The sequence below is a fragment of the Hemicordylus capensis genome, chromosome 4, assembly GCF_027244095.1.
Source record: "Hemicordylus capensis ecotype Gifberg chromosome 4, rHemCap1.1.pri, whole genome shotgun sequence".
Taxonomy (NCBI): domain Eukaryota; kingdom Metazoa; phylum Chordata; class Lepidosauria; order Squamata; family Cordylidae; genus Hemicordylus; species Hemicordylus capensis.
The window spans coordinates 93,072,960-93,095,988 of NC_069660.1; the positions used below are offsets into that span (position 1 = coordinate 93,072,960).

Below are 23,029 nucleotides of genomic sequence, written 5' to 3' on the forward strand. Positions count from 1 at the left end.
TAAATGCATGTAGTATAGAAGTATGGCTGCAGCCCTCAATACATTTTAAACTCATTTCTTGCATCACTCAACAGTGAGATGTACATGCACAAGCATGCCAGTTCATATACTAATTCAGATATATAACCTGCATTTTTCAGTTGCAGCTATCTTATTCTCTGTTCATCTTTTTGGTATAGCTCTGCCTGTGGAGTGAATTTGATTAACTCGATAAATGACTGGTCATCTCTTGGATGATGATGAGATTCTCTTTTTTCACACCCATATTCTCAGAACTACCAATAAGACCTAGATTTACCTGCCTAGCAAGCTGAACTTGTCTAGCATGGTGACAAAGTCTATAGTCTTTATTAGCACAGCCAATGGCCAGAATTACAAAAATAAAATCATTTAGAATTAACAACTTCATTCTGAATAACATCACAAATATAACAAAATTTAGCAACATTGAATAAATTCTCCTCTTTACAATCCTTTAAAATTAATTTTAAATAGTCCATTTCAGTTAATTCTGGAAACAGGATAAGTTGAGGAGAAATATATTTCTTCCTAATGTCACTGTAAAATTGGCAATGCAAAAGGACATGGTAGTCTCAACTTCTCCCGATCCACATGGACAAACACAACCATGATAAGGAGTATTTTGGAATCTCCCCTGCAGCACAGCTGTATTCATGGCGTTACAACAGGCCAAAGTTAAAGCCCTACAGAATTTAGATACAGTAAGAAGAGATAAATATCTAGCTGGAGAATAGCTTATAGTTTCAACATTCAGGAAAACACCCCTAGGAATTAGACTCCTGTCAATCTGAGATTCCACATCCAGAATCCTTTCCTTAAGTCTGCTCCTAGCCTCCTCATAAGGCAAACTAAGAATGGCTGCAGGCGAAAATCCGGAATACTGCAATCTTCCTTCAATAGCTTCCAACCAAGCTGAAGTTAACTGTTCCAAAACCAAAATTGTAGTATTTGCGAGGCGCCCTAGTTTACATCGCTGGTTCCTTAATGGAGTCCAACTTGAACAAGTGAAACAATTCAAATATCTCAGGATGACAAAGTCACAGACTCTGTGTTTTGTTTGCATACGTATTAAACTTGTGCATATTTTTGCATATACTTGTGTATTTTACTTGTTTTTAGACTAGCGTCTAGGAATAAGAGGTAATGGAGGAAACTTTGTTGTTTTGATGCCTAAACAATGCACTTCTTTCTGATCATGTATCTAAACATAATTGTGTCCATGAGAAAGGAACCAACAAAATGTATACATCTCCATTCTTTGATTCCGATTGCCATAGGCCTGAGGTCCAAATGCTTGTATGTACAGTTGCAGAGAGGCAAAACAAGAACTTCCTATAGTATATTTTACTAGATACAGTGAGTAATTAAACAACAAGGAATCTTGTGGCACCTTACAGATCAATAAACTGTATCAAAAGCTTTTGTGAACTAGGACCCACAGTTGATTAAGTGGACTATAGTCCATAAAAGCTTGTGCTACAATACAAAAAGTTTCCTAGTCTTGTAGGTGCCAGAAAACTCTGTTTTTCTTGCTGTAACAAACTAACAGGAAGCAAGTAAATAGGATTTTTAGGTTCAGGTCCTGAGAGAGTTCCTGTATCTTTAGATTTGCACAGAAGTGATAATTCTATTGGGTGCAACTTCTCATATTGCAGCCCTGTGATGAGAAGAGCTCCCCCTGGCAGAACTTTTCCTTCTGTGCAGCTCTTAAAGGTATAGTCCTCTCAGACCCATTGCACCTACCACCCATGTTGAGGTAAGTGAAAAAAATCATTCTACACAGTCACTCTGAAGGTGAGTGACTATTTGCATGCTCAGTATTTGCATGCTCATTACCACTAATTCCATCCAATTGTGTGGAGTTGCTTCATGCCAGCACAGCCATCACCAGGAATGTGAATGGCATAAGTGGCATACAAACATTATGGCAACACCCCACAGAAGCATTATTACTGCCTTTGTGTAGATTAATCACCAAGTGTAACATGAATCAGCCCCATGAAGTGTAACATGAATCAGGGTCTAGAATTGGCAGTCCTACAAACATAATATAAGTGGTAGCAATAGTATACTGATACACACCTAGTCATCTTAAAACCACTGCTGTGATGATTCATGGCTTTGTCTTACACAAACAACCATTTCCTTATGGAGAAAGAAGACAGTAGAAGAAGAGGAGACAGCCAGAAGTTATGTACAAAAATTCCATCTCTGGAATTCCTTGCTAACTGGCAATCAACCATGAACATTTGATAAGAATGACCAGGCACCAGATACAAGTAGGGGCATAGCAAGGCTGAAGTGGACCCTGGGAGAAATGAAGAAAGGCCCCTGGGCCATCTGCCACCTTCTTCTCCCCCACCTCCCAGTCTTTGCTGCAGAAGAACTATAAGGACATAGTGAAAAATAAAACATTCTTGTCATGCCCTTTCTCTCCCTCCTATGTATGTAGTATCACATACTCCCTATCTCCCCTATACACACACACACAATCACTCATTCCCCTGACCCAAAAACATTTTAAAAACATATATACTTAGGAACATAGGAAGCTGCCATATACTGAATCAGATCCTTGGTCCTTCTGGCTCAGTATTGTCTTCACAGATTGGCAGTGGCTTTTCCAAGGTTGCAGATAGGAATCTCTCTCAGCCCTACTGTATGCTTTGGTAGTTTGTTGGTTCAATAAAAAAATCTTGTCCTATTAAAAAATAATAATCTTGTCCTATCTTGGAAAAGCCAGGGACAGAACCTGAAACTTTCTGCTCTTCCCAGAGCAGCTCCATCCCCTGAGGGGAATATCTTACAGTGCTCACATGTGGTCTCCCATTCAAATGCAACTGAGGATAGCTAATGGGACAAGTAATGCTTGCTACCGCAAGGTGTTACCCAACTGGCAAACCCCACTCCCTCAGTGTCCCAGAGACATTTGTTTTCCCCCCCCCTTTTAAATTTATATCTATGTCCCTGCATACAAGCCTATCATGATTTAGGACATTAAGGCCACAATCTTCTGCACAGTTAATGAGTTAGCCTCACTGAAATAAGTGGAAGCACTTCTGAGTAAGCATGCATAGCATTGCACTGTAAATTGACTGTTTCTTAAATCAAATTATAATGTACATGTAAAACCTTCATTAAATGGAATGTACATTTGTTTACCCTTCTGTGCTCTATCCATCATCAATAACATGAATACAAGGTGGAACTAGGGGTGGGTGTGGGTGGGGGAAGGCCTGTAGTGCTTTTTAGCTTCACCTATGACTATATATGCTGCAGTAGCACCATGAGTCTTTACTAAGTTTCACAAACTCTGATTTGTAAATCCTTGGGTCTAAAGCATTTCATAATATAAAAGTTCTCCTGATAGTCTCCATCTCTTGTTTGTATATATCTTATAAAAACCACCAGTTTGCTTCTATAGTGAATCCTGTCTGCCTTAGTCAATCTTCTGTGTAATCTATGGTGACACAAAAGCCCCAAGGTCAAAACAAATCAGTCACAAGTCAATTCTGCCTTTTGCAGGAGTGACAAAATGCTGTAAGGTGTTTAGATTTGTGTCTGGCTTCTTAATGACTTCTTGATGCTTTTGTCAAAGGCATGTATACAAACCCATTCAGAATCCATATGCTTCCTGCAGAAGAAAGACAGGACTAAAATCAAAGAGAGAGAGGATACAAGGTTAACTTCACAATCCTTCTATCATTAGAAGTAAGTTAACTTCACAATCCTTCTATCATAGAAGAAGTAAGTGTTTAGCAGGGTTTACTCTTTAGTGTGTTTAGGATTGCAGCCTGATAAAATGCAAAGTGGTTATGCATATACACTCTCTACAAGAGGGAACCATAACATAGATCAGAAAACAGAAAGGTCCTTAAAGAGCCAGCAGCAAAAGATGATTGAAGAATACCGTGGTTATTCTTGATATAAGCTACTGTTAGACATGCTTTTATTATAACTGACAGATGGTATAGCAATTATTGATAGTCTACTTCTTTTTTTAATCCTCATATTAGTGTTGGCATTAAACACATTATGTGAAAAACCTGCTGTTTTGTACCAAAGAGGGTATATACTTAGCTGGAAAACAAGTCCACCCACACATATTACAAAGTGGCTATTTAAAAACAAAAAAAGTTGAAAAGCAAGTTTTGAAAATTGGGTGGAGGCCAATTAGTTCCTGTCAAGGCTTTAAAATTGTTGCATTGTCAACAATGTTGCAATATCATCTACAGACATCAGCTGTGGTTGAGTGTTTGTTTGTTGTGGCTCCCATGGGCAAAACTGGAATAATGTCTGAAGACATATAAACAATTGAAGTGAACCCACAATGCAAAGAATTAACTGACACGAGGTAAATTTATATTGTGTAAATCATATTCAGTCTTAGTTTATAGTTTTAAAAATGCAGTTGTTCTCTCCCTCATCCAATAAAAATCGTGATTTTTCACAAAGTACTGGATAAATTATAAATTTGTTTTCCAGTTATGTAGGAGCAAAAGGACAGCTGTTGTTGGACTACAACTCCCATCATCCCCAGTCACACTGGCCAATAGTCGGGAATGATGGAAATTGTAGTCTAGGAACAGCTGGAGGGCCAAAGTTGTGTAGCCCTGCTCTATAGACTTCTGCTAGCTAAAGTACGGTGCATTGCTAGGTGCAGCTTTGATACATATTTATATGAATTGTTTCTTTATCATTACACACAGGAAAGCAATTTAATAAAGGGATCAAAGAGCATGTGAGACCATTATTATAATGGCCTTGGTCACATAGGGGATCTAGGGGTGATCCCTCTGTTATATATACTACAGATCATGTCAGCAATCTATGGCCATGCAGGGGTAATGCAGACCAAACAGGGAAATGAGTGACATCAGAGCAGAAACCCTATACCATACCATTTTGGTTTTTTCCCCCTCAGGTACTGTTTCCCATACATTAAAGTGTCAAACTAGGAGCAAGTTCACGTGTTTATAATTCAGTTACTGCAGAATCTAGTGATGAACCGCACATGTGAAAAGGCTATTATGGAACATCTGCTATGACTTCAAACTCAATAGATGTCGTTCACACATTCAACTGTGGTGTTGCCAAGTACTGTAATGTACTTGCCTATGTGTATGTCATAGATAAATAGATAGATAGATAGATGCCAAAGGACTATAGGATGATTCTATGGGGACACACCCCAGATTTCTACAGAGAGAGTCACTACAATCAGAGTGAAAACAGAAAGCTGGTATTTTTCTGGTATTAATCAGAACCAAATTTGAACCATAATTTGATCCTACTTGCTAACCTGACCTGGAACACAGCCCCAAACAAACAAACCATCTATAAAGCCCTAAACAGCTTAAGGTCCTGGGTATTTAAGAGAATGTCTTCTTAGCCATGAGTCCCACTGCCTGTTAAGAATATCTGGAGAGGTTAGTTTGTGGTCGCCACCAAACCTTCTGGTGGCTACTTGGGAATGGGCCTTCTCTGTTGCTGCCCCTGGACTTAGAAATGCACTCCCTGTTGAAATAAGAGCCTCCCCATCTCTGGCAACTTTTAGAAAGGCATTGAAGACACATTTATTAACCTAGGCTTTTAATTAGATTTATAGTTTTAAAATTTTAATACAGGGTTTTTAAATGCTTTTAATGGTTAAATGATTTTAATTGATAATTAATTTGATATTTTAAATGATTTTAATTGTGAACTTCCCTGTGACGCAAGTTTTGGGTGGTATAGAAATATTTTAAATTTGTGCCACCACTTAAAGGTTCAGCATTTTTTCAAATTAAATACAAAAAATGTATTAAAAATCAACTATCAATATTTTCATTTGAAAACATGACTACAAATAACTAAGGAACATCAGATTGCTATCAGAAAGGCCTGCCCCTATTTAACAAGAAGGGAAGGAAAACAAGAGCAGGGAAAGGAGGGGGAGAAGTGTTAAAAGCTGCATGTTGTAGGAAAAGATAGGCCTCTTCTCCCCACTCCTCAGAGGGAAATGGAATACTGTCTGGTACCAGACAAGGCCATGAAAAAAAATGGCAGCTTTCTACCTCAACTTAACAGATAGTTTCCTGCTCATCCTTACTGATGACCCAAGACATTTTGCACCAAATAAAAAATTTGGTGCAAAATTTTCCCTTTTATCTTTCACAACCCAATTTCCTTTCTCCTTTCAAATCTCTCCTCTTTCCATCATTTTATAGTAAATCATCCCTCCTTTCTTTATATCTGCTTAGGGGAGCAAATATGCAATTGAGGATTTCCATTTGGTTCTCTCTATACATAATGAATCAAGTATACAAATGACCCCATATCCCTGCTCATGGGGAGTTGGTGCAGCATCCTCTCTTTGTGGCATAGCTCAATTTTATTTCACTCAGGTATGCCTATCCCCAAGCACTGTGCTAGAGAAATAAGTGGCAAAGGCTACATCTTTTAAATTAAAACTTTATTAGATTTCCCCCCCTTTAAAACACGATAGGTAGGTATCATATTGTGGAATAAAAATAAGACATATTTATAACATCAATCCCCCTGCATTGTTCCATTAAATAACCAGTACTGAACATACAGATAGAATCAGCTGGTTTCTACAAATGAACATTCACTTTCACCAAGAGTAAATGTAGTTTAGAGCATCAGGGTCATGCATTAGGTCCTTACCCTCTTCTATAGATTTCGAGAAGGGCTCCCACCTGGCATAGCATAGTGCACTTAAGTTTTGATCAGTATCATTTTTCAACAGTATAGAAAATTTATCCATAACCATTGTAGACCATATTCTGTTGAACCATGCTTTAATGGATATGTGCCCTTTTCCCTTCCATTGTGAGGCAATGATAAATTTTGCTGATATAGTTTGAAGTGGTGAGTAGAGACTGTAGCGGTAAGTCCAATAAATAATTCATTGGGCTTAACTCCAGGTCTATGTTTAGTATTGCTTTAATATGTTTGTGTACTTGTAGACAGAATTTGTATATAAATGAACAAGACTACCATTGGTGATAGAAAAAATCTTTTTTTACTTCAGCCTTTCCAACACAAGTGGGACATATCTGGATTTGCCGCAGCTAAGTTTGAGGGGGAAAGGTGTCATCTGGTTAATATTTTATAAATTTCCTCTTTATGTTTAAAGAAGAAGAAAGCATTGAGTAGGACTTCCAGATATTTTTCCATCAACTGTCAGTGATTTCTTGGTCCAAGTCTTGTGCCCATCTCTTTTTATATAATAAGGTGCACTTCAATTTCTCTTTTAATAATACATCATATATATTTGGGGAAGTAGTCCTTTGTTATATGCATTATTGTCCATTATTATTTTTTCCATTATTTTTTTCCATTATTGTCCATTATTATTTTTTCATTATTGTTGTCCATTATTTTTCAAAAATGGTTTTTGAACAAGTAAGATTTTTGAGTATGGATGTTAGCAAAGGCTACTTCTAATGCCTGCAACACTCCATTCGTACTCACACAGCACTCCAACAGGAATTATTTTTAAATGTGTGGTGCAGCCACATTTGGAACACTGGCTGACATCCAGACTAATGAAGTTCAGGACCACTGGTGCTATGCGAGAAGCACTGGTATAGCACCAATGCTTCTGAAGAGTTCCAGGCTAATGCTGCACCAGCGCTTTGTACAGGGCAGGATAAATTTGAACAACCTCCCCTTACCCTGGAAGTGCTTTGTACCACTTGAAAAGATGTCCCTGAGGGTTTCACAGCCCTCAGGGACATATTTTTGGCTGGCAGTTCAATGGGAAGGGGAAGCTGATTCAAACACACACACCCTACTGCATGAGTGGTGGAGCTGAGTTAGTTGAACTATTTAGAAGCACTAGTGTTTCCCCATAGCACCAGTGCTTTGTTAATCTGGGGTCAGCCAGTATTCACAGTTCTGATCTCCACATGTTCTGATCTACACAGAGAGTATCCCCAAAGGATATTATAGAGGTGGAAAGGGTACAGAAGGGGGCAAGCACAATCAGGTATGGATTAATACAGAGGCAAAGGAGGCATCTGCCTCCAGTGGCAACATTTGAGGAGCAGCTCCTCAAATTTTCTGCACGTCTGTCTTTGGGGTGACAGCAGCATTAGGGGGCAAGAGGAAAGTCCATCCTCCTTTACTTTAATTTTGTTTAAAGCCAAGGTGGCAGTAGCTGCTGCAGGGAGGGGGGCAACTGGGAGTGGGGAGTTTTCCCCTTTTGCCCCCTAAAAGATCAGCGCAGTGGTGGCAGCGGCTGGTTGCAGGGGCGGCGAGGAGCAAAGAGTGCCCCCCCCTTTTAACCTCTCAAAGCCCGCCACTGTGTGGGCAGCAGCAAGCTCAGCTCTGTCGTCCTCCCAAGTGAGCGGTCTGCACACAAGCTCTGCTATCTGCAGCCCGCTTCCAGCTTTGTTTCCATGTGGAAGGAAAGCCGGAAATGAGCTGTAGGTAGCAGAGCCTGGCATGCAGTAACCTGGGTGGAGGAAGAAGCTGAGCTTGCCTCTGCCCGCACAATGGTGGGCTTTGAGAGGTTAAAAAAGGGGGCACTCTTCCCTCCTCGCTCCCCTGCCTTCAGCCAGCCGCCACCACTGTGGCAATCTTTTAGAGGGCAAAAGGGGAAACTTTGCCCTCGCCCAGTTGCCCCCCTCCCCGAAGCAAATACTGCCGCCGCAACAGCTTTTTTAATTAATTAAAGTAAAAGAGGGGAACTTTCCTTCCCCCTTCCCTGCAGCTACTGCTACGGCGGCAGCTTTTTTAAAAATTAAAAGGCGGGGAACTTTCCTCCCCCCCCCACCTGCAGCTACTGCCACCGCTGCACAGCAGCAGCTTTTTTTTTTTTTTTGTAACACAGTGATCAGGGGAGTGCAGCACCTCCCTTATGAAGAAAGGCTATAACATTTGGGGCTTTTTAGTGTAGGGGAAAGGTGACTAAGGGGAGACATTATAAAGTTTATAAAAGTATGTATGGAGTGGGGAGGGAGGGAGGGAGAGAGAGAGAAGGGTTCCCCCGCTCTCACACAACAGAAACAGGGTTGTCCAATGAAACTGATCAGCAGGAAATCTGAGTCAGTTAAAAGGAAGTATTTCTTCACACAGCACATAACTAGTTATGGAATTTGTTGCCATAGGATGTCATGATGGCCACCAGCCTGAATGACTTTAAGGGGGGGTTAGACACCAGTTTCTACCAGCAGTTTCAGTGGTAATATGCCTCTGAATACCCATTTCAGAGGGAAGCAACAGCAGGAGATGGGGCATGCCTTCATCACCTACTTCTGGGCTTCCCAGAGACATCTGGTGGGCAGTAGCACACCTAGGTAATTTTGGAACCGAAACCACACCTGCCGTGAACCCCCCCCCCACCGCCGCCACCATGGTTGTGGGCTTCCCCCCACCACCATCAGGCCAAACTGCTGATTTTTTTCAATAATTCTAGCCGCTGGAGGTGGGGGGTGAGCCGAGCAGGCCTCCCCCCATGGTGCAGTGGTAGCAGGCAGAGTGTTGGAATGCTCTGTTCCAACTATGCAGGCACACTGGAGTGCCTCACAGTTCTCGGGGGCCACTGGGCCAGACGGTCAGGCCCAGTGGCCGTCCCACTCTACTCGCTACCACCTCCGCCATCACGGAGGGACGCCTGCTTGGCTCACCCCACCCCCACTCCTCAGTGGCTAGAATTATTGAAACAATTGGCAGTTTGACCTTGTGGTGGGGCAGCAGGTATGGGGTGGTGGCAGCGGCAGGAGGTCCCACCACCGGACCTTGGAGGCCATGGGCTGGGGCCCCAAGGTCCAGGGGTAAGAGTGCCTCTGCTGGTGGGACACTGTGGGAAACAGAATGTTGGACTAGATAAGCTTTGGGCCTAATCAATCAAGGCATTTTTATGTTTTTACACATTTACTGATTCTTTAACTATGTGAAATTCTAATTAGAATGATGATGTTCTGTTTGGGAGAGACTTTTGATTTAAACTAGTTTGTGCAAATAATCAAACTCCCCCCCCCCCCAGTTTACTGCTTCCTTCCTTGAACAAAAACTGAACTTGAATCTGCTGGATGCATCTGAAACCAAAACTGAAAAGCACAGTTATAAATGCTAGTGTGACTCTGAATTTTCAAATTATTGGTTTATGGTTTTTACAGCTCACTCACATGGCTCTTTGCATCACCAACAAACACAAAACACTGCAGCTTGTGACATTTGTACTGGTGCTGCCAACCTAACTATAACATTGTACTACCTCAGCTATGTATGTTGATGTTACAATGGCAGTAATGTATTTCTGTGCTAGATGTGATGCAGCAAGTGTGGAGACAAAGGAGGAGGACAGTAGATTCCAAGCCATAAGAAGAGCTCAGGATGACCTATACACTATCCTAAATGGTCTTTTAGCCACAATGAACATCTGTGCAACCAACCCTATTCAATATGATAGGAATTCCAGAGGGCTTCATAAGAAAGGCTCCAAGATGTCACTCACTGACAGTACAAGCAACTCATATACTACAAAGAATCTCAACATGTTGATTGTCAGTTATTGTGTGAGCCTAAATGATAATATCCTTTCATAAAGTGGCTGTTTCACTACAGGAAATAATGCATCAGACACAGTTACAGGCCTGATTTTTTGCCTCCCTAATGAATGCACTACATGTGAATCAGCTGGTGGTTCAATGCACAATTTGACCTTACATTACCTGACTATCCATTTGCAGCAGTATAAGATTTGTATTAGGGCTTGTTTAGAGAAGAAATTAGACCAAAACACATTTTTAAAGGAACTATATCTCACACTTCTCTCCTGAAAGCTAAAGCCCACTATTGCTGCCACACATAGCAGAACCAAGAATGAAAACCTCCATCTTTGTGCTTTTTGGAGAAAAATTTTGGTACACCCCATATTATAAAAACATAGGCCAACATGACACACAATGTTCCAGCACAAGAACTTTCTGTGATAGGGGTCATTGAGGCAGGCAGTCCTGATGCTGTTAAGAATGAATGATTGTGCAAGCAGAGCTACTGCAGTTATTTCCTATTAGCCGCAATAAGAATAACTATGATAGTGTCGTAACAGCTGCCTGTGTGTCTGAAGCAGCCAAAACACAGAGTGTTCCAGTACCAGAATGCTGCACATCATGTCAGCCAGTGTTTTTTCTGCTCAGTTCACTCACTCATCTGTTTTTACTGTATCTCTAATAAAAGAACAGCAAAGAGAAAATCTAAGAACTAGGAAAACATGTTTTTTAAGCCAAGGAGAGAGAGGGAGGGAGACAAAGACACCAATATTCCTGCTCTGTTCCAGCTCAAGTGTCATCTGCCCACCCCACAGGACCAATTTATACCAACTACCCTATGAAGGAAAAGAATTATACCGAACTGTTTTATTACGCTATTGCACTATATTGTATGGTATCTGGCTGTAAGCCATCTTGTGAAACTATGAGTTTGAAAGGTGGGATACAAATATTGTAAGTATATCAATACATACATAAAGACATTCAGAACCAATATTAGTATTCTACAATTCCTTTTGGATTCTGTGAAGGTATGTAGATTCCAATTTGATACCTTTAACTGAAGACACTGAAAGTAAGATTTCAAACGGAGACTGTACAGGATGCTGTGGCAGTTTCCCACTTTGAGAAGAGGGTTGGACTAAAAGACCTCCAAGGCCCTTCTGCAAGATATTCAAGGTTCCTACAAGGTCCCACTGTAAGATATTCCCCTTAGGGTGTGAAGCCACTCTGGGAAGCACATCTGCATGCTTACATGCCGAAGGTTCCAAGTTCTCTCCCTGGCATCTCCAAGATAGGGCTGAGAGAAACTCCTGCCTGCAACCTTGGAGAAGCCGCTGCCAGTCTGTGTAGACAATACTGAGCCAGATGGGCCAATGGTCTGACTTGGTATATGGCAGCTTCCTATGTTCCAAACTCTAAGATTATATGATTCTAAGTAAATTCCAGTGATTTACTGATTTACTTTTGAGTACTTAGGATCACAAGTTTAAGAAAGATTTCTACAGGACTCACCTGGGCTTCAGACTCAGAACTGGTTTTGAATTCTGAGGTTCATGAACATGTAGTAGTAATAAATAAGAGGATGTCTATGGTAAAGCATGGGATGTTTTTGAGTCATAATTATAGTCTGCCCCCATATGTTTGAGGGCAGGATTATAATGCAGGTTCCAGGCAGACCTGGGCCCTGACATCTGTTTCCTTAACTTATTAAATATTGGGCTTGCCTGTACCAAGGCTTTTGGCATCTTTAAGGCAACCAACCTTCTTTGGATTTTGCAGCTTACTTAGTTTGGGATTGTTCGACATTTCAGAGGGTTTAGAATCTCTCTCTTTTAAAAATACATATAAACAGGTATTGCTCTCCCCTCACTTGTTCCGCCCTTAGACCAAGACCCCCCCCTCCTGATTTGGCAATAAATTACAATCTTGCTTTGCATTTTCTCCAAGGCACGGTAAACATAACGGGTGGGTGAGTGTGTAGAAAAGAGAGAAGCAAAGGTTTCTCTTTTGCTACAGTCAGAGCAATCTGACATTGACCCTTCAGCATGACCTTGTCTGGGCCGTCTCCTTAGTAACAGACCCGGCAAGAGAAAACCTGCAGCTCGCCTCCTTTAGCTACCTTTCCACCGGTCTGATATCGCAAAGGTGGGGCGGGCGGCGGAGAGGAAGCTTCTAGGAGCAGTTGTTCGCTCCAGGCGAAAGAGCTTGTAGCACAGAGGGCACAGTCACTATACGTCGCCTTCGCTTTTGGCCCGCCTCTTACCCCGCAGCCCGCCAATCTGGAATAAATACAGGCAAGCGTTTGGAGAAATATAACACACACAGGCAGCACAGAGCAACGCGTGCATCTTCTTGGCCAGGCTTGCATCAAGAGGAGCTCTTCATGACGTCACAATCATATAGAGTGCATCGAAGATGGCAGGGGAGGATTTATTTGGGGCGGGGGGAGGAGGATGTATGAAAGCAACCGCATGAAGGGATGAAGTAAATAAAGGACATGTGGGGGGTCACAACTGGCTCTTATTCCCTCTGCACAGGCCCTCTCGCCTAGCAATCAGCCCCCGTGTCCGTTTTAAGTGCTCGCTTATTGGTAAGGCAGGGGAGTCTCGTCTCGGAGTCTATTGGGGTGGGGGAAGGGACAGGATGGCCCCCCTCGAACTGCGGCTCCGCGCGGCCTGAGCTGACTGTCAGCCCATCCAAAAAGAGACGAGGAGGAGGCGGCGCTTGGACTCGCTCTCCCGCCCAGGCCTTCCTGCTTTTTTTTTTTTTTTTTTTTTTTGCCGGCAACTCCGTGGCGCCTCCTTAAATCTCTGCCGTTAAAATGTGGGCGGGTGTTTCAAGTCAAAGAGCGCTCAAATGTTTTTCCTTTTCAAAAAAGGCTGGCGCGGGGGGAGAGAAAGAGAGAGGAAGGAGACCGAGAAGGGGAAGCAGAAGGAGGAGGAACCGGCTTTCCTGGCTGCTGCAACCCGCAAGAATCCGGCTGGCAGCGTTCTCCAGCAAGCCAGCCACCCTTTTCCAGCAGGCTTGTAGAACCGCGCTCAGCTGCAGCTGGGCAAACCGCGGGGCCCCAGCAACCTACTCTGCCAGTTTGCCGCCTTCCAGCGAGGCAGCGACGGCGCCGAACTGCTGTCAAGAGGCGCAGCCGCCCTGCCACCGCACCGACCTCTGCCCCTCTCGCTGCAACCCACCTTGAGACTACGAAAGGGGTACCAGGAGCGAAGGGACGGCCAGAATCCGAAGCTGCAGCAGCCGCCGCCAAAGCGATCCGCGCAGCGACTCCTCGGGTGTGTTGCACAGGCTGGCAGCCTATTTATTGCTGGCCACGGAGCTCAGCCCACCCTCAGCCCCCAACATGTCACTGTCGGATCCACGGAGCGCCGGTCGCTAGAAGCTCTACCAACAGCCACCGGGGGAGTTTGGCAGCTGATCCACTGCCGGGCCGGCTATTGTTAACCCTCTCACTGCCGTCTCTTGGAATAAAGGCAGCTCCAGGGAGGTGACTGGTGTTCCCACCACCACCCTCTTCTCGTCAAGATCGTGGATGGAAACTACAGCAGAAGACACATGCGTTGGATCTCGGGCGTCTCCACTAAAAAGAATGGTGGGTTGTTGCTTCCCCTCTTCTTCCACCTCTCTCCCCCGCCCCCTCTCCCCGCCTCCACCTTGTTCTTCACCTCCGTCTCTGATTACACGTTTCAATTAGTCTGGTCCTGCTTCTGGGTGCAGGATTTGCTAGATGTAGATTTCCCACTGGCCCTGGCCAAGGTCCTCGGGGGCAGTGTTGTGCGTGTTAAGAGGTGCAGAGATCTGCTTCTCAAGTGGAGCTGCAGCAGTCTGTATCACGTGTGAATCCAAGGGGCGGGCTTTTGGCAAGGGTTTTTTTTACGAGTATTTACTACAAGGTCTACTCCAGAAGATTAACATCCCCACTCCTGTCAGTTTCCGATGCCATGCCCGGTTAAAATAATAACAGTAAAAAAACCAACACGAGTCCAAGTCATCTGCTCGTGGCCGACCGTCACTCGCCCTAAGGAATGGCCGAACCTTTTGCGAATGAGTTGGCGTCCGCAGCTGCCAGAGGGGACCTAGTGCAAGTTACTAATTTGTTGGAAAGGAATGTAAACGTCAATGCACAAAATGGATTTGGGAGGACTGCGCTGCAGGTTGGTATCCAGACAGACAGAAGCAATATTTCACCACTAGGTGAACTGGTTTGACGGGGGCGAGGACCGGGGAGAGGAACAAAAATCAGCATTTTTTAAAAAGCGAGTTGGTTGCCATATTTTACAACTTTGGCGGCTCCAACTCCCTAAAGTGACGTACTTTAAGTAAAATGGGTCCGTGGTGTTTTTATCTCGGTATCAACTAGTCTACACGTTAATCTCATTTTTTAAAAAAAACCTTTTGTGGGGGAGGAAAGCAAGTGGGGGAGGGGGAGGGAAAAGAAACCATCCGAGCTAGGTCGTGTTTCAGAGCAGGTCAGTAAACACCTCATTCCTATCCTTTGAGATCCCGGTTATATTTTTCGAAAAGGCTTCTAAAAGCTTCTCATCTAGCGGATGAACGCGACCAGGGTACTTGGTGTCTCACCCTTCTACTCCCCCCCCCTCCCCACATGCTCTCTTTTGGGGTGGCGAACGTTTTCCTCCTCCTTGCTTTAGGGCACCGAATACCTAAGATGTCCATTAAACGAGTTACGAGAGCTGAATCTCTGACGAAAAGACAGTGGTCTATTCTTTTCCATCCTTCATCTTATTTTAGTAAAAGTGGTGGATCGCTTAACGTAGGTATAACGTTGTGTACACCCATTTCCAGTGTTTAGCTTTACAGGCGGCACCTGGAGCCCTTCCAGCTAGTAAAATCCTGGACGCGCTGAAAGATGTTTTCTTTTAAGAACATCGAATAACGGTGCTGAAAGTGTTACAATGCACGAAAACACAGCCCTGCAAGAGATGTAAGAAAGTAGGTGAAAGCCCTGTAACGCTTTTGCGTGCGAGGCAGCGGATCAAGTGTGCAGTGGGACTGTTTCATACGCTCCTGATTTAAAGTGGTTGTGGGGGACGCTATTTGTACTTGAAAGGACGAAAAGAAGCTCATGAGCCGAGATGTTGTTATAGGAGATCACGTTTGTAGGGTTTGAAATTATAGATTTAAACAAACAAACAAACCAGGAACTCCAGTAGTCTTTCGTGGTGTTTCCGGTCAATAATCCTAATATTCTTGCCCTTTCCCATCAGGGAGGTAGTTGGTAATGATTTGGCACCTCATAAGGATATGAAAGCTTGATATTCGATGCCTGCAGCGTGTTAAGTGCTGTTGAAAAAAGTGTGGCCAGGTTTCCATCTCCAAAATGGGGTTCCAGTTCACTTTATAAGTACCGAAACAAGTGTGTGTGTTCCTGTGACCATCTCCTGATTACTTGGGGTATATTTTCCAAGCAGAGAGATGGAAGGAAACACAGAGCTCTCTTGACAACAGGCATCCCTTTTCCAACACCTACTCTTTATTGCAGCTTAATCATAAACGATTGAATGAAGCGCACCACCGACACACTCACCTAAAAGCTAAACACAACAGAAGAGGCTGACTACTTATTTTCAGTATGTATAATCCAGAGAGATCTGGTGGGTGGATGATAGAATCCCAGAAAGTTAAGAGTCAACACAGTCCCCAATATTGCTTGCTCTTTATTATACCAAAAAAAGTGAAAATACGCTGGTCTCTTGCTCTTTTGAAATAGCTCTTCACTGTTTTCTCTGAACTTCTCTCCTCCCTCCCCCCACTCTGCTTTTTGAACCCGGTGTTCTTTAAAAACAAAAAACAAAAACAGGCCCTCTTTTTAGATGTGGTCAACAAGGTCAGGCTTACCCTGGTAGGCCTTTGCTTTGCTACCTGTTCTTTTCACCTGTTGTAACAATTCCACAGCTGAGATGGTATCTTAAATTCAGCTGATCTAGTCTTTGCTACATTCCTCCTTCTGTGCCCCTACCCCCTTTAGGTACCAGGTCCTGCTTTCCTTGCTCACCCCAAAGTACACAGGGAATTATGGGTAAAATCCTAGGGAATATGTACAGTTTCTGGCAAATTGCTGAAAGGCCATGTTATTGGTTTCCAGGAGTATAGACTTAACAACACTCCTGCCGTATGGCCCATATCCAACCAGATCTGAAAGAAAAAGGGCAGACGATGTGCAACAAAAGGACACAGCTATCTCCCTTTTCTCCGAGGTGCGGCTTTATACTAGCTGCTGTTGTACATCCCCACAAAGGGCTTGACGTCCCTCCTATATTTTTACAGCTCTTTCCAGTTTAGCACTGGCTCCCCTTGTTTATGCTGAAAGCAAAAGGTAAAAAATCTTTTCAAAGAGAGAATTTGCAAGGCAACAATAACAAATTTTCCCTTCAAGAAGGCTGGGTAGAACAGGGATGAGAAGACGTATCGAAAGTAAATAAGGAACACATCATCTTTCAAAACTGGCTGTTCCAAAAAGCAAAGAGCTTGACCGAAACATAACCTTCAGTGTGTGATATTACAAAAGATCCGAGTGCATCTTTTTAAAGTCACAGGGACTAGAAGCTGCAAGCCGCCTGAAGGTCTGGGAGCCAGGCAGTCCTGTTCTTGTAGGGAATATTCTGCTTGTTACAATTTTGTAAAAAGGTGAGGTCAAACCTTGGCAGAATGGAGAAGCCACGATACTGTATCATGAGAGTTGTGCTTTTAGTGGTAGTCATACAATGTTTATGCTGGGCAAAGGTGTTTTGAGGTGCCTTCAGCTTTTACAGACTTCTCATTCAAGCTGAACATACAAAGTTTAGGAAGGTTTTTGCCCTTGCCCGTTTAGAAAGAAAATCAGTTTCATTTCTGTCTATGCAGTTCTGGCCAAAGGAGACTAACAGTATAATCCTAATCATGTTGACTCAGAAGCAAGCCCCACTGCGTTTCAGGAGGCTTAAGCAAGTGTGGTTAGGGCTGAAACCTTGCAGCCCGATCCTATGCATGTTTACTCTGAAGTACATCTCATTGGGTTCCATTTAGTCCAAGATAAAGGATTACAGTGACCCTATAGACTAATTTGGGTGTAACCCCCAATGAATTCAATAGAACTAAGTAAAAGCAGGTTTAGGATTGGGCTATAAATAGTTATGGAAGAAGGAGAAAGCATATGCACTGTGCTAAAAGGAGATCATCCCGTAAAATGCAGTATAGATGCCCTACTGATCTCACAATGCCAATACTATCCTGTTGTTATTTTAATCAATATGTTAGTCCAAAATGTAGGCATAATCAGGTTATATTACATTCTCTTGCCAATGCACAAGCACCAGAGCATTGTTCCTAGTTGTACTACCTTCCAGCCCTCTAATGAACTGACGTACACGCTTTCTCCTTCGCTTAACCTCGTTCAGCCTGGCAGGGTTCGGTTTCATGGGAATTATTTGTTTTGCCCGAAGAAGGATGGGAGATGCTCAGAGCTCCCATTTCTACTACCCACATGTCGGTTTGGCACAAGGTATTCTCTCAAAGTGCTCTCTGCCCTTAGCTTAGGATGACATCTATTTTGCCAGATTTCAATTTACTTGACAGTTGATAACAAGGGGGGAAATGGTATAACAACTCATATAAACTACTGCACAGACACCTTCATTTCCCCATGATTAGTGTGCAAGTAACTAGATGAGACCCAGATGTGTTTACTGCCTGTCCCCTGATTTAACTGGGACTGATTTCTGAATAAACTCATTTAGGATCAGAGTCCAGACCTTCTTGAGTTAAGTGAGACTTTCAAGCACATTGGGAGAGACTGAGAAACTAGTCGAATAATTTCCAGAAAGGTAACTGTGTTAGTCTGTTGCAGCCAAAACAACAGGGTTTTGTGGCACGTTAAAGATTAAGAAATGTATTGTAGCATAAGAAATGGAGTAAACGCTACCAAAATACATGTTAGTCTTTAAAGTGCCACAGATTGTTTTTAACAGAAACATATAGGTGGAAAACAGAGAGATTTCCCACGGTTCAACTCTCTGCACTGATACAAGATTCTTCACAGAGATTATTCCACCACCAGTTCAAATAATAATAATAATAATTAATAATACAAAGTTGGCCTGCCAGTTTTCACCTATGACAGCTCAGCAGCTATGATAGGTCCTAAACTCTTATCCTTGTCGCACTGACTAGCCTCTTGGCAACGCATCCTTGGCATCCCAAACGAAGGCAAATTTTCTATAGCATCGGTGCCTGTTCTGAATGGATCGACCATCTTTTATTCCAGCATAGAGCACTGCGGGGATGCAACAGATGGAGTTTCTCCGTCATGGTATCTCCTAGTCTGGTTTCCTGCTCCGACATTTGGAAGCAGCTCTGGATCTTCGCCTCTCATCCGGCTGTAAAAGGGGGTGAGGGAGGTGGCAACAGTCCTATGGATGCAGGCTGCAGCCCATCAGTGAGCGAAGCTCCTAAAAGGAAGTGGGCTACTCCTATTCCAAAGCACTCTCTTGGAAGTGATGCTAACTTGAAATACAGGCGTCTGTATTCAAACTAGGCCAGGTTAGGGGAGGATAAGGTGCAGCCTATTATGCGCCCCAAGCCCTGGAGATGGGGCGGGCTATAAACCCGCAGAATTACAAATCCAGTCCAATCCGTGGGAGGTGCTTGCAGGTAAGGAGGATCAAAGGTGTAGCAACAAGAACACGCGGGTTGGGTTCACGTGTGAAGCCGGCTCAATGTGTGTCCCTTTCTCTCCCCCTCCCCCCGCCACTTCCGTCAGGTGATGAAGCTGGGGAACCCGGAGATCGCCCGGCGGTTGCTGCTGCGGGGCGCCGACCCCGACCTGAAAGACGCCACCGGCTTCGCTGTCCTGCACGACGCAGCCCGCGCCGGCTTCCTGGACACCCTGCAGACTTTGCTGGAGTTCCAGGCGGACGTGAACGTGGAGGATAAGGAAGGCAACCTGCCTTTGCACTGGGCAGCCCAAGAGGGCCACCTGCCTGTCGTGGCCTTCCTGCTGGAGCGCACGGCCAGCCGCGTGCAGCATCGCAACCACAAGGGAGCCACCGCCTATGACCTAGCCAGGCTTTACAAGAGGCATGCCGTCGCCCAACTGCTCGAAGGCAGGCAGCAGCAACAGTAGCCGCAGCAAGCGGAGGGAGCCGCCGGCGGGGATTGCAGCCGCCCACAGCCCGGCTCGGACTTGAAGAGACCCTCTTTCGATTTACAGCTTTCGCACCCCGCCCTTTCCCCTTTTCCCACTTTACACACAAAGCAGTTAAATTGTGTAGGTATCATTCAAATGCAGACGTGGGAGTGATTTTCCTTTTTTAACAGTGCCTTTCTTTGGACCGGGGGGGGGGGGAAATCACGCCAGTAGCAGTTTTCCGTAAAAATGCGGAAGGGGTGGAAGTGGAGAAAGGTAGCCTCAGGATCGCTTGTCGTCCTGTTCTAATGCTTGCCCCGTTTCTCACTTGTTAGCATCTATGTATAAGGACCTATTTTGTGTCTGCGGATGACTTTCTCTCTCTCATTTTTCGTGGGTTGTTTTTTTAAAGATTGAAGGGGTTTGTGATATATTTTTTTCTCCCCTGAAAATCATATTGTCTAATAAATACTGACATAATATGAAATACAGTATGAAGGAGTAAACAATGATGTGAAGGGCTTTCTGCCCGGGGGTGGGGGAGAAAAAAAACAAATAAGCTGAGAATGGCAGGAAAAGTTCAATTTTGATATTTAGCTACATGGCGACACTAACAGGTCTGCGGAAGCAGATAATTCGCTGAAGCTATTTAATTGTGATAATGATTATTATGGCTGCCATCCTAAGCAACTTTATAAAAGATAAGGAGATCTATGGCGATTCCAGGAAAACGTGTTTAGGATCGAAAGGGAGGGAGAGGCAACTTGTGCCTGTGCTATAATGCTGAATATTCAGAATATCTCAGATTTTATTTTTTAGAGTATTTGCTTTTCAAAGAGATGCTTATAAAGATCAAGTGCTGAATTCCCACAAATGAGGAGAAAGATTATAGGTTTTCCCAATTTCCTTTTTCACAAAATGATACTATTATTTGCGCACACACGCACGTTCCATTTTTTAAAACTGGCCTTTAGATAGCGGTTGAACTACTAAGATTAGCTTGCAATTTTTGCCTTGGTCTGCCTTTTGGAAATGCCTCAAGATCCTGTTCAGATTGGGTTTGCATCATAAAACTGCCAGCCCTATACCATTTATTTCATAAGTTATTATTTGTTCCAATGGAATCGCTCCAGAGTAATCATGTATTACTCTGGGTTAAGATGGGAAAATTTGGATCAAGGCTTGTTTTACAAAGATAATAGATCTATTAATAGATCAGAGCTAACTCACCGAAAGAAAATGGATCTCTTCTCCTTCTGGTATTCTAGGTTTAAAGTTTTCCAGAAAAACAAGACATCTATTAAAAACAGATATATTTTTCATGGGAATCAACTACAAAACGTACAACTTTTATCACTTATTTAAAATGCTTTCATCTCCTATTGTTCCAATCTTCTGATTAAAACCCTTTATGAATTGCAAAGTTTAAATGTATTTATTTTCACTCTCACTCTTGCCCACAAATCATATTTTTCCCCCTATCGGAAGGCGGGGTGTGTGGCTGTGTCAACATAAGGTTAGCTAGTGGACACCCTGAAACTTGTGAAGATCATACAAGTGGGGAAATGTGCAAATTTTTGAAAAGATGTTGGTCTGTTAAATTTGAGATCCCGAGGAAAATATGGGCAACCCAACTCAGATTCTCCTAACAACGTCTAAGTATAATAAACTGTATTTTCTTCCAAAAATTGTTTGTTTAAAGTTACCAGTTAATTGGGCAGCTTTGCCCGTTGTTAAAAAGGGTGTCTCTTCCTGTTCAAGCTTCTCCTTCGCTGAGCTGAGCTTTAAGAAGGGTCAGTGGGGGAAACAGCGTGTTCCACTTCTAATAAAAACAGCGACCTTTACTGCAAGGCAGAGTTTAACCCAATCATAGCTCTTTCTAAACCACTTGTTTTTCTTTTCTAGTGAAAGCAAAGCCTTGATATCAAATGCAGATTTAAAAAAACCAAACAATAACTTTGGACTGGAAAGGAACTTATTGTTTGGTCATTTTTCTTAGGAATCTGAACATTCTCCTTCTGGCAGGATAAAAGAGCAGTCCTGGCCGATCTAAACTTTACAAGGAAGCTACAAACATGCCTGTTGTAAACTGAACGTATGTATTGACAGGCCTCTGACAAATAATAGGTGACTAGTGGACTCAACAACAACAAAAAAGACACTCATACGATTCTTTGATTCGAACTGATAGCACAGAAGGTAGGACGACGACTAATATTTATATACCGCTTTGCAACAAAACTTCCCAAAGCCATTTACATAGACATAATAAATAAGGCTCCCTGTTCAGGGACAGGCTTCCCAGGCCCCTCTGAGTGAGGGAGATAATAAAGAAAATGTGGAGGGCTGGAGCTGGGGGGCCTTCATGAGCTGTGGGGCCGGGGTTCTTTTAACCCATCCTCTCAAGCCCTGCTGTTCCCAAAGGCCTCACAATCTAAACAAATAAACATAAGACAGACACCAGCAACAAACACTGAAGGGACGTTGTGTTGGGGATGGATAGGGCCAGTTGCTCTCCCCCTGCTAAATAAAGAGAATCACCACTTGAAAAAGGTGCCTCTTTGCTCAGTTACCTGCGGTTTCATAACGTTAGCAGAAACGTTATTAACTCAGCCTGGTTTCAGAAATGACTTGTAGAGTTCCTCGGCAGCAAGGCCCAAGGAACAGGATCACTCAGTTTCAGACAAATACTAAAGTAACGTTCCGTCGTTATTTTTAGGCAATATGAACTTCTGACCTAGAGATTGTCCATCCAGAGATAATGTGGATAATGTTTACTTCAATATTATTGCGGGGAGGGGCATCGAAGTTATACTGTTATTGTGGGAGTTTACACAACTTGTGAACCAGTACTTTGACTTAGAAGCCCAGGGCCCATCTGCTGAGATAAACAGCCACGCTAGAAACGAATAGGTGTGTGTGTGAGAGAGAGAGAGAGCGAGAGAGAGCGAGCGAGCGAGCGCTACATAACTGCCTTGGTAGTACAAATGTGCAAAAGCATTTCAAATACAAATGAAGAGCCAACATTAATAGAAGGGGATTTACTAGCTGTGTGGAGCACAGCTAGAGGATTACTGGCATCGACCATTATCTACGACACCATGAGGATCTGTTTCTAGGTAGGCAAGATCAGGACTGAAGCCTTGTTTGCCAGTAAGTCCCACTCATTCCAGTAGCGCTTATTCCGATTCAGAGAGCACTGGACACGGTGCACCGCAGCCGAAAAGGTGTGTTTAGTTCACTGACACTTGGAGCCAAATATCGAATAAATCGATCATACCTGAAATCGAACAAAAGAGACCGAACACAAATCCATACATCCCTGTTTAAGTAAAAGCAGCAGCCTAATCTTGATGGGAAGAGAGAA

The 23,029-nt window shown here is 43.4% G+C and overlaps 2 protein-coding genes across 4 annotated transcripts in view; one reads left to right on the forward strand and one right to left on the reverse strand.

Moving 5' to 3' along the window:
- The window catches only part of FAF1 (Fas associated factor 1), a 344,159-nt gene that overhangs the window by 309,915 nt on the left and 11,215 nt on the right, over window positions 1–23,029 (reverse strand). The window lies entirely within an intron of this gene.
- Window positions 12,696–21,085, forward strand: CDKN2C (cyclin dependent kinase inhibitor 2C). 3 transcript variants are annotated; one of them, XR_008305822.1, is made up of 3 exons: window positions 12,696–13,119; window positions 13,408–14,130; window positions 19,297–19,424. XR_008305822.1 is itself a non-coding variant. In XM_053244223.1 (2 exons), the coding sequence occupies exons 1-2, from the start codon at window positions 14,564–14,566 to the stop codon at window positions 19,657–19,659; spliced, it is 492 nt and encodes a 163-aa protein (XP_053100198.1). In that variant the 5' UTR covers window positions 14,143–14,563; the 3' UTR covers window positions 19,660–21,085. The 3 variants fall into 3 exon arrangements, 1 of the variants encoding a protein (XP_053100198.1); XR_008305821.1 differs by lacking the exon at window positions 12,696–13,119 and having other exon boundaries at window positions 13,139–14,130; XM_053244223.1 differs by lacking the exons at window positions 12,696–13,119; window positions 13,408–14,130 and adding an exon at window positions 14,143–14,692 and having other exon boundaries at window positions 19,297–21,085.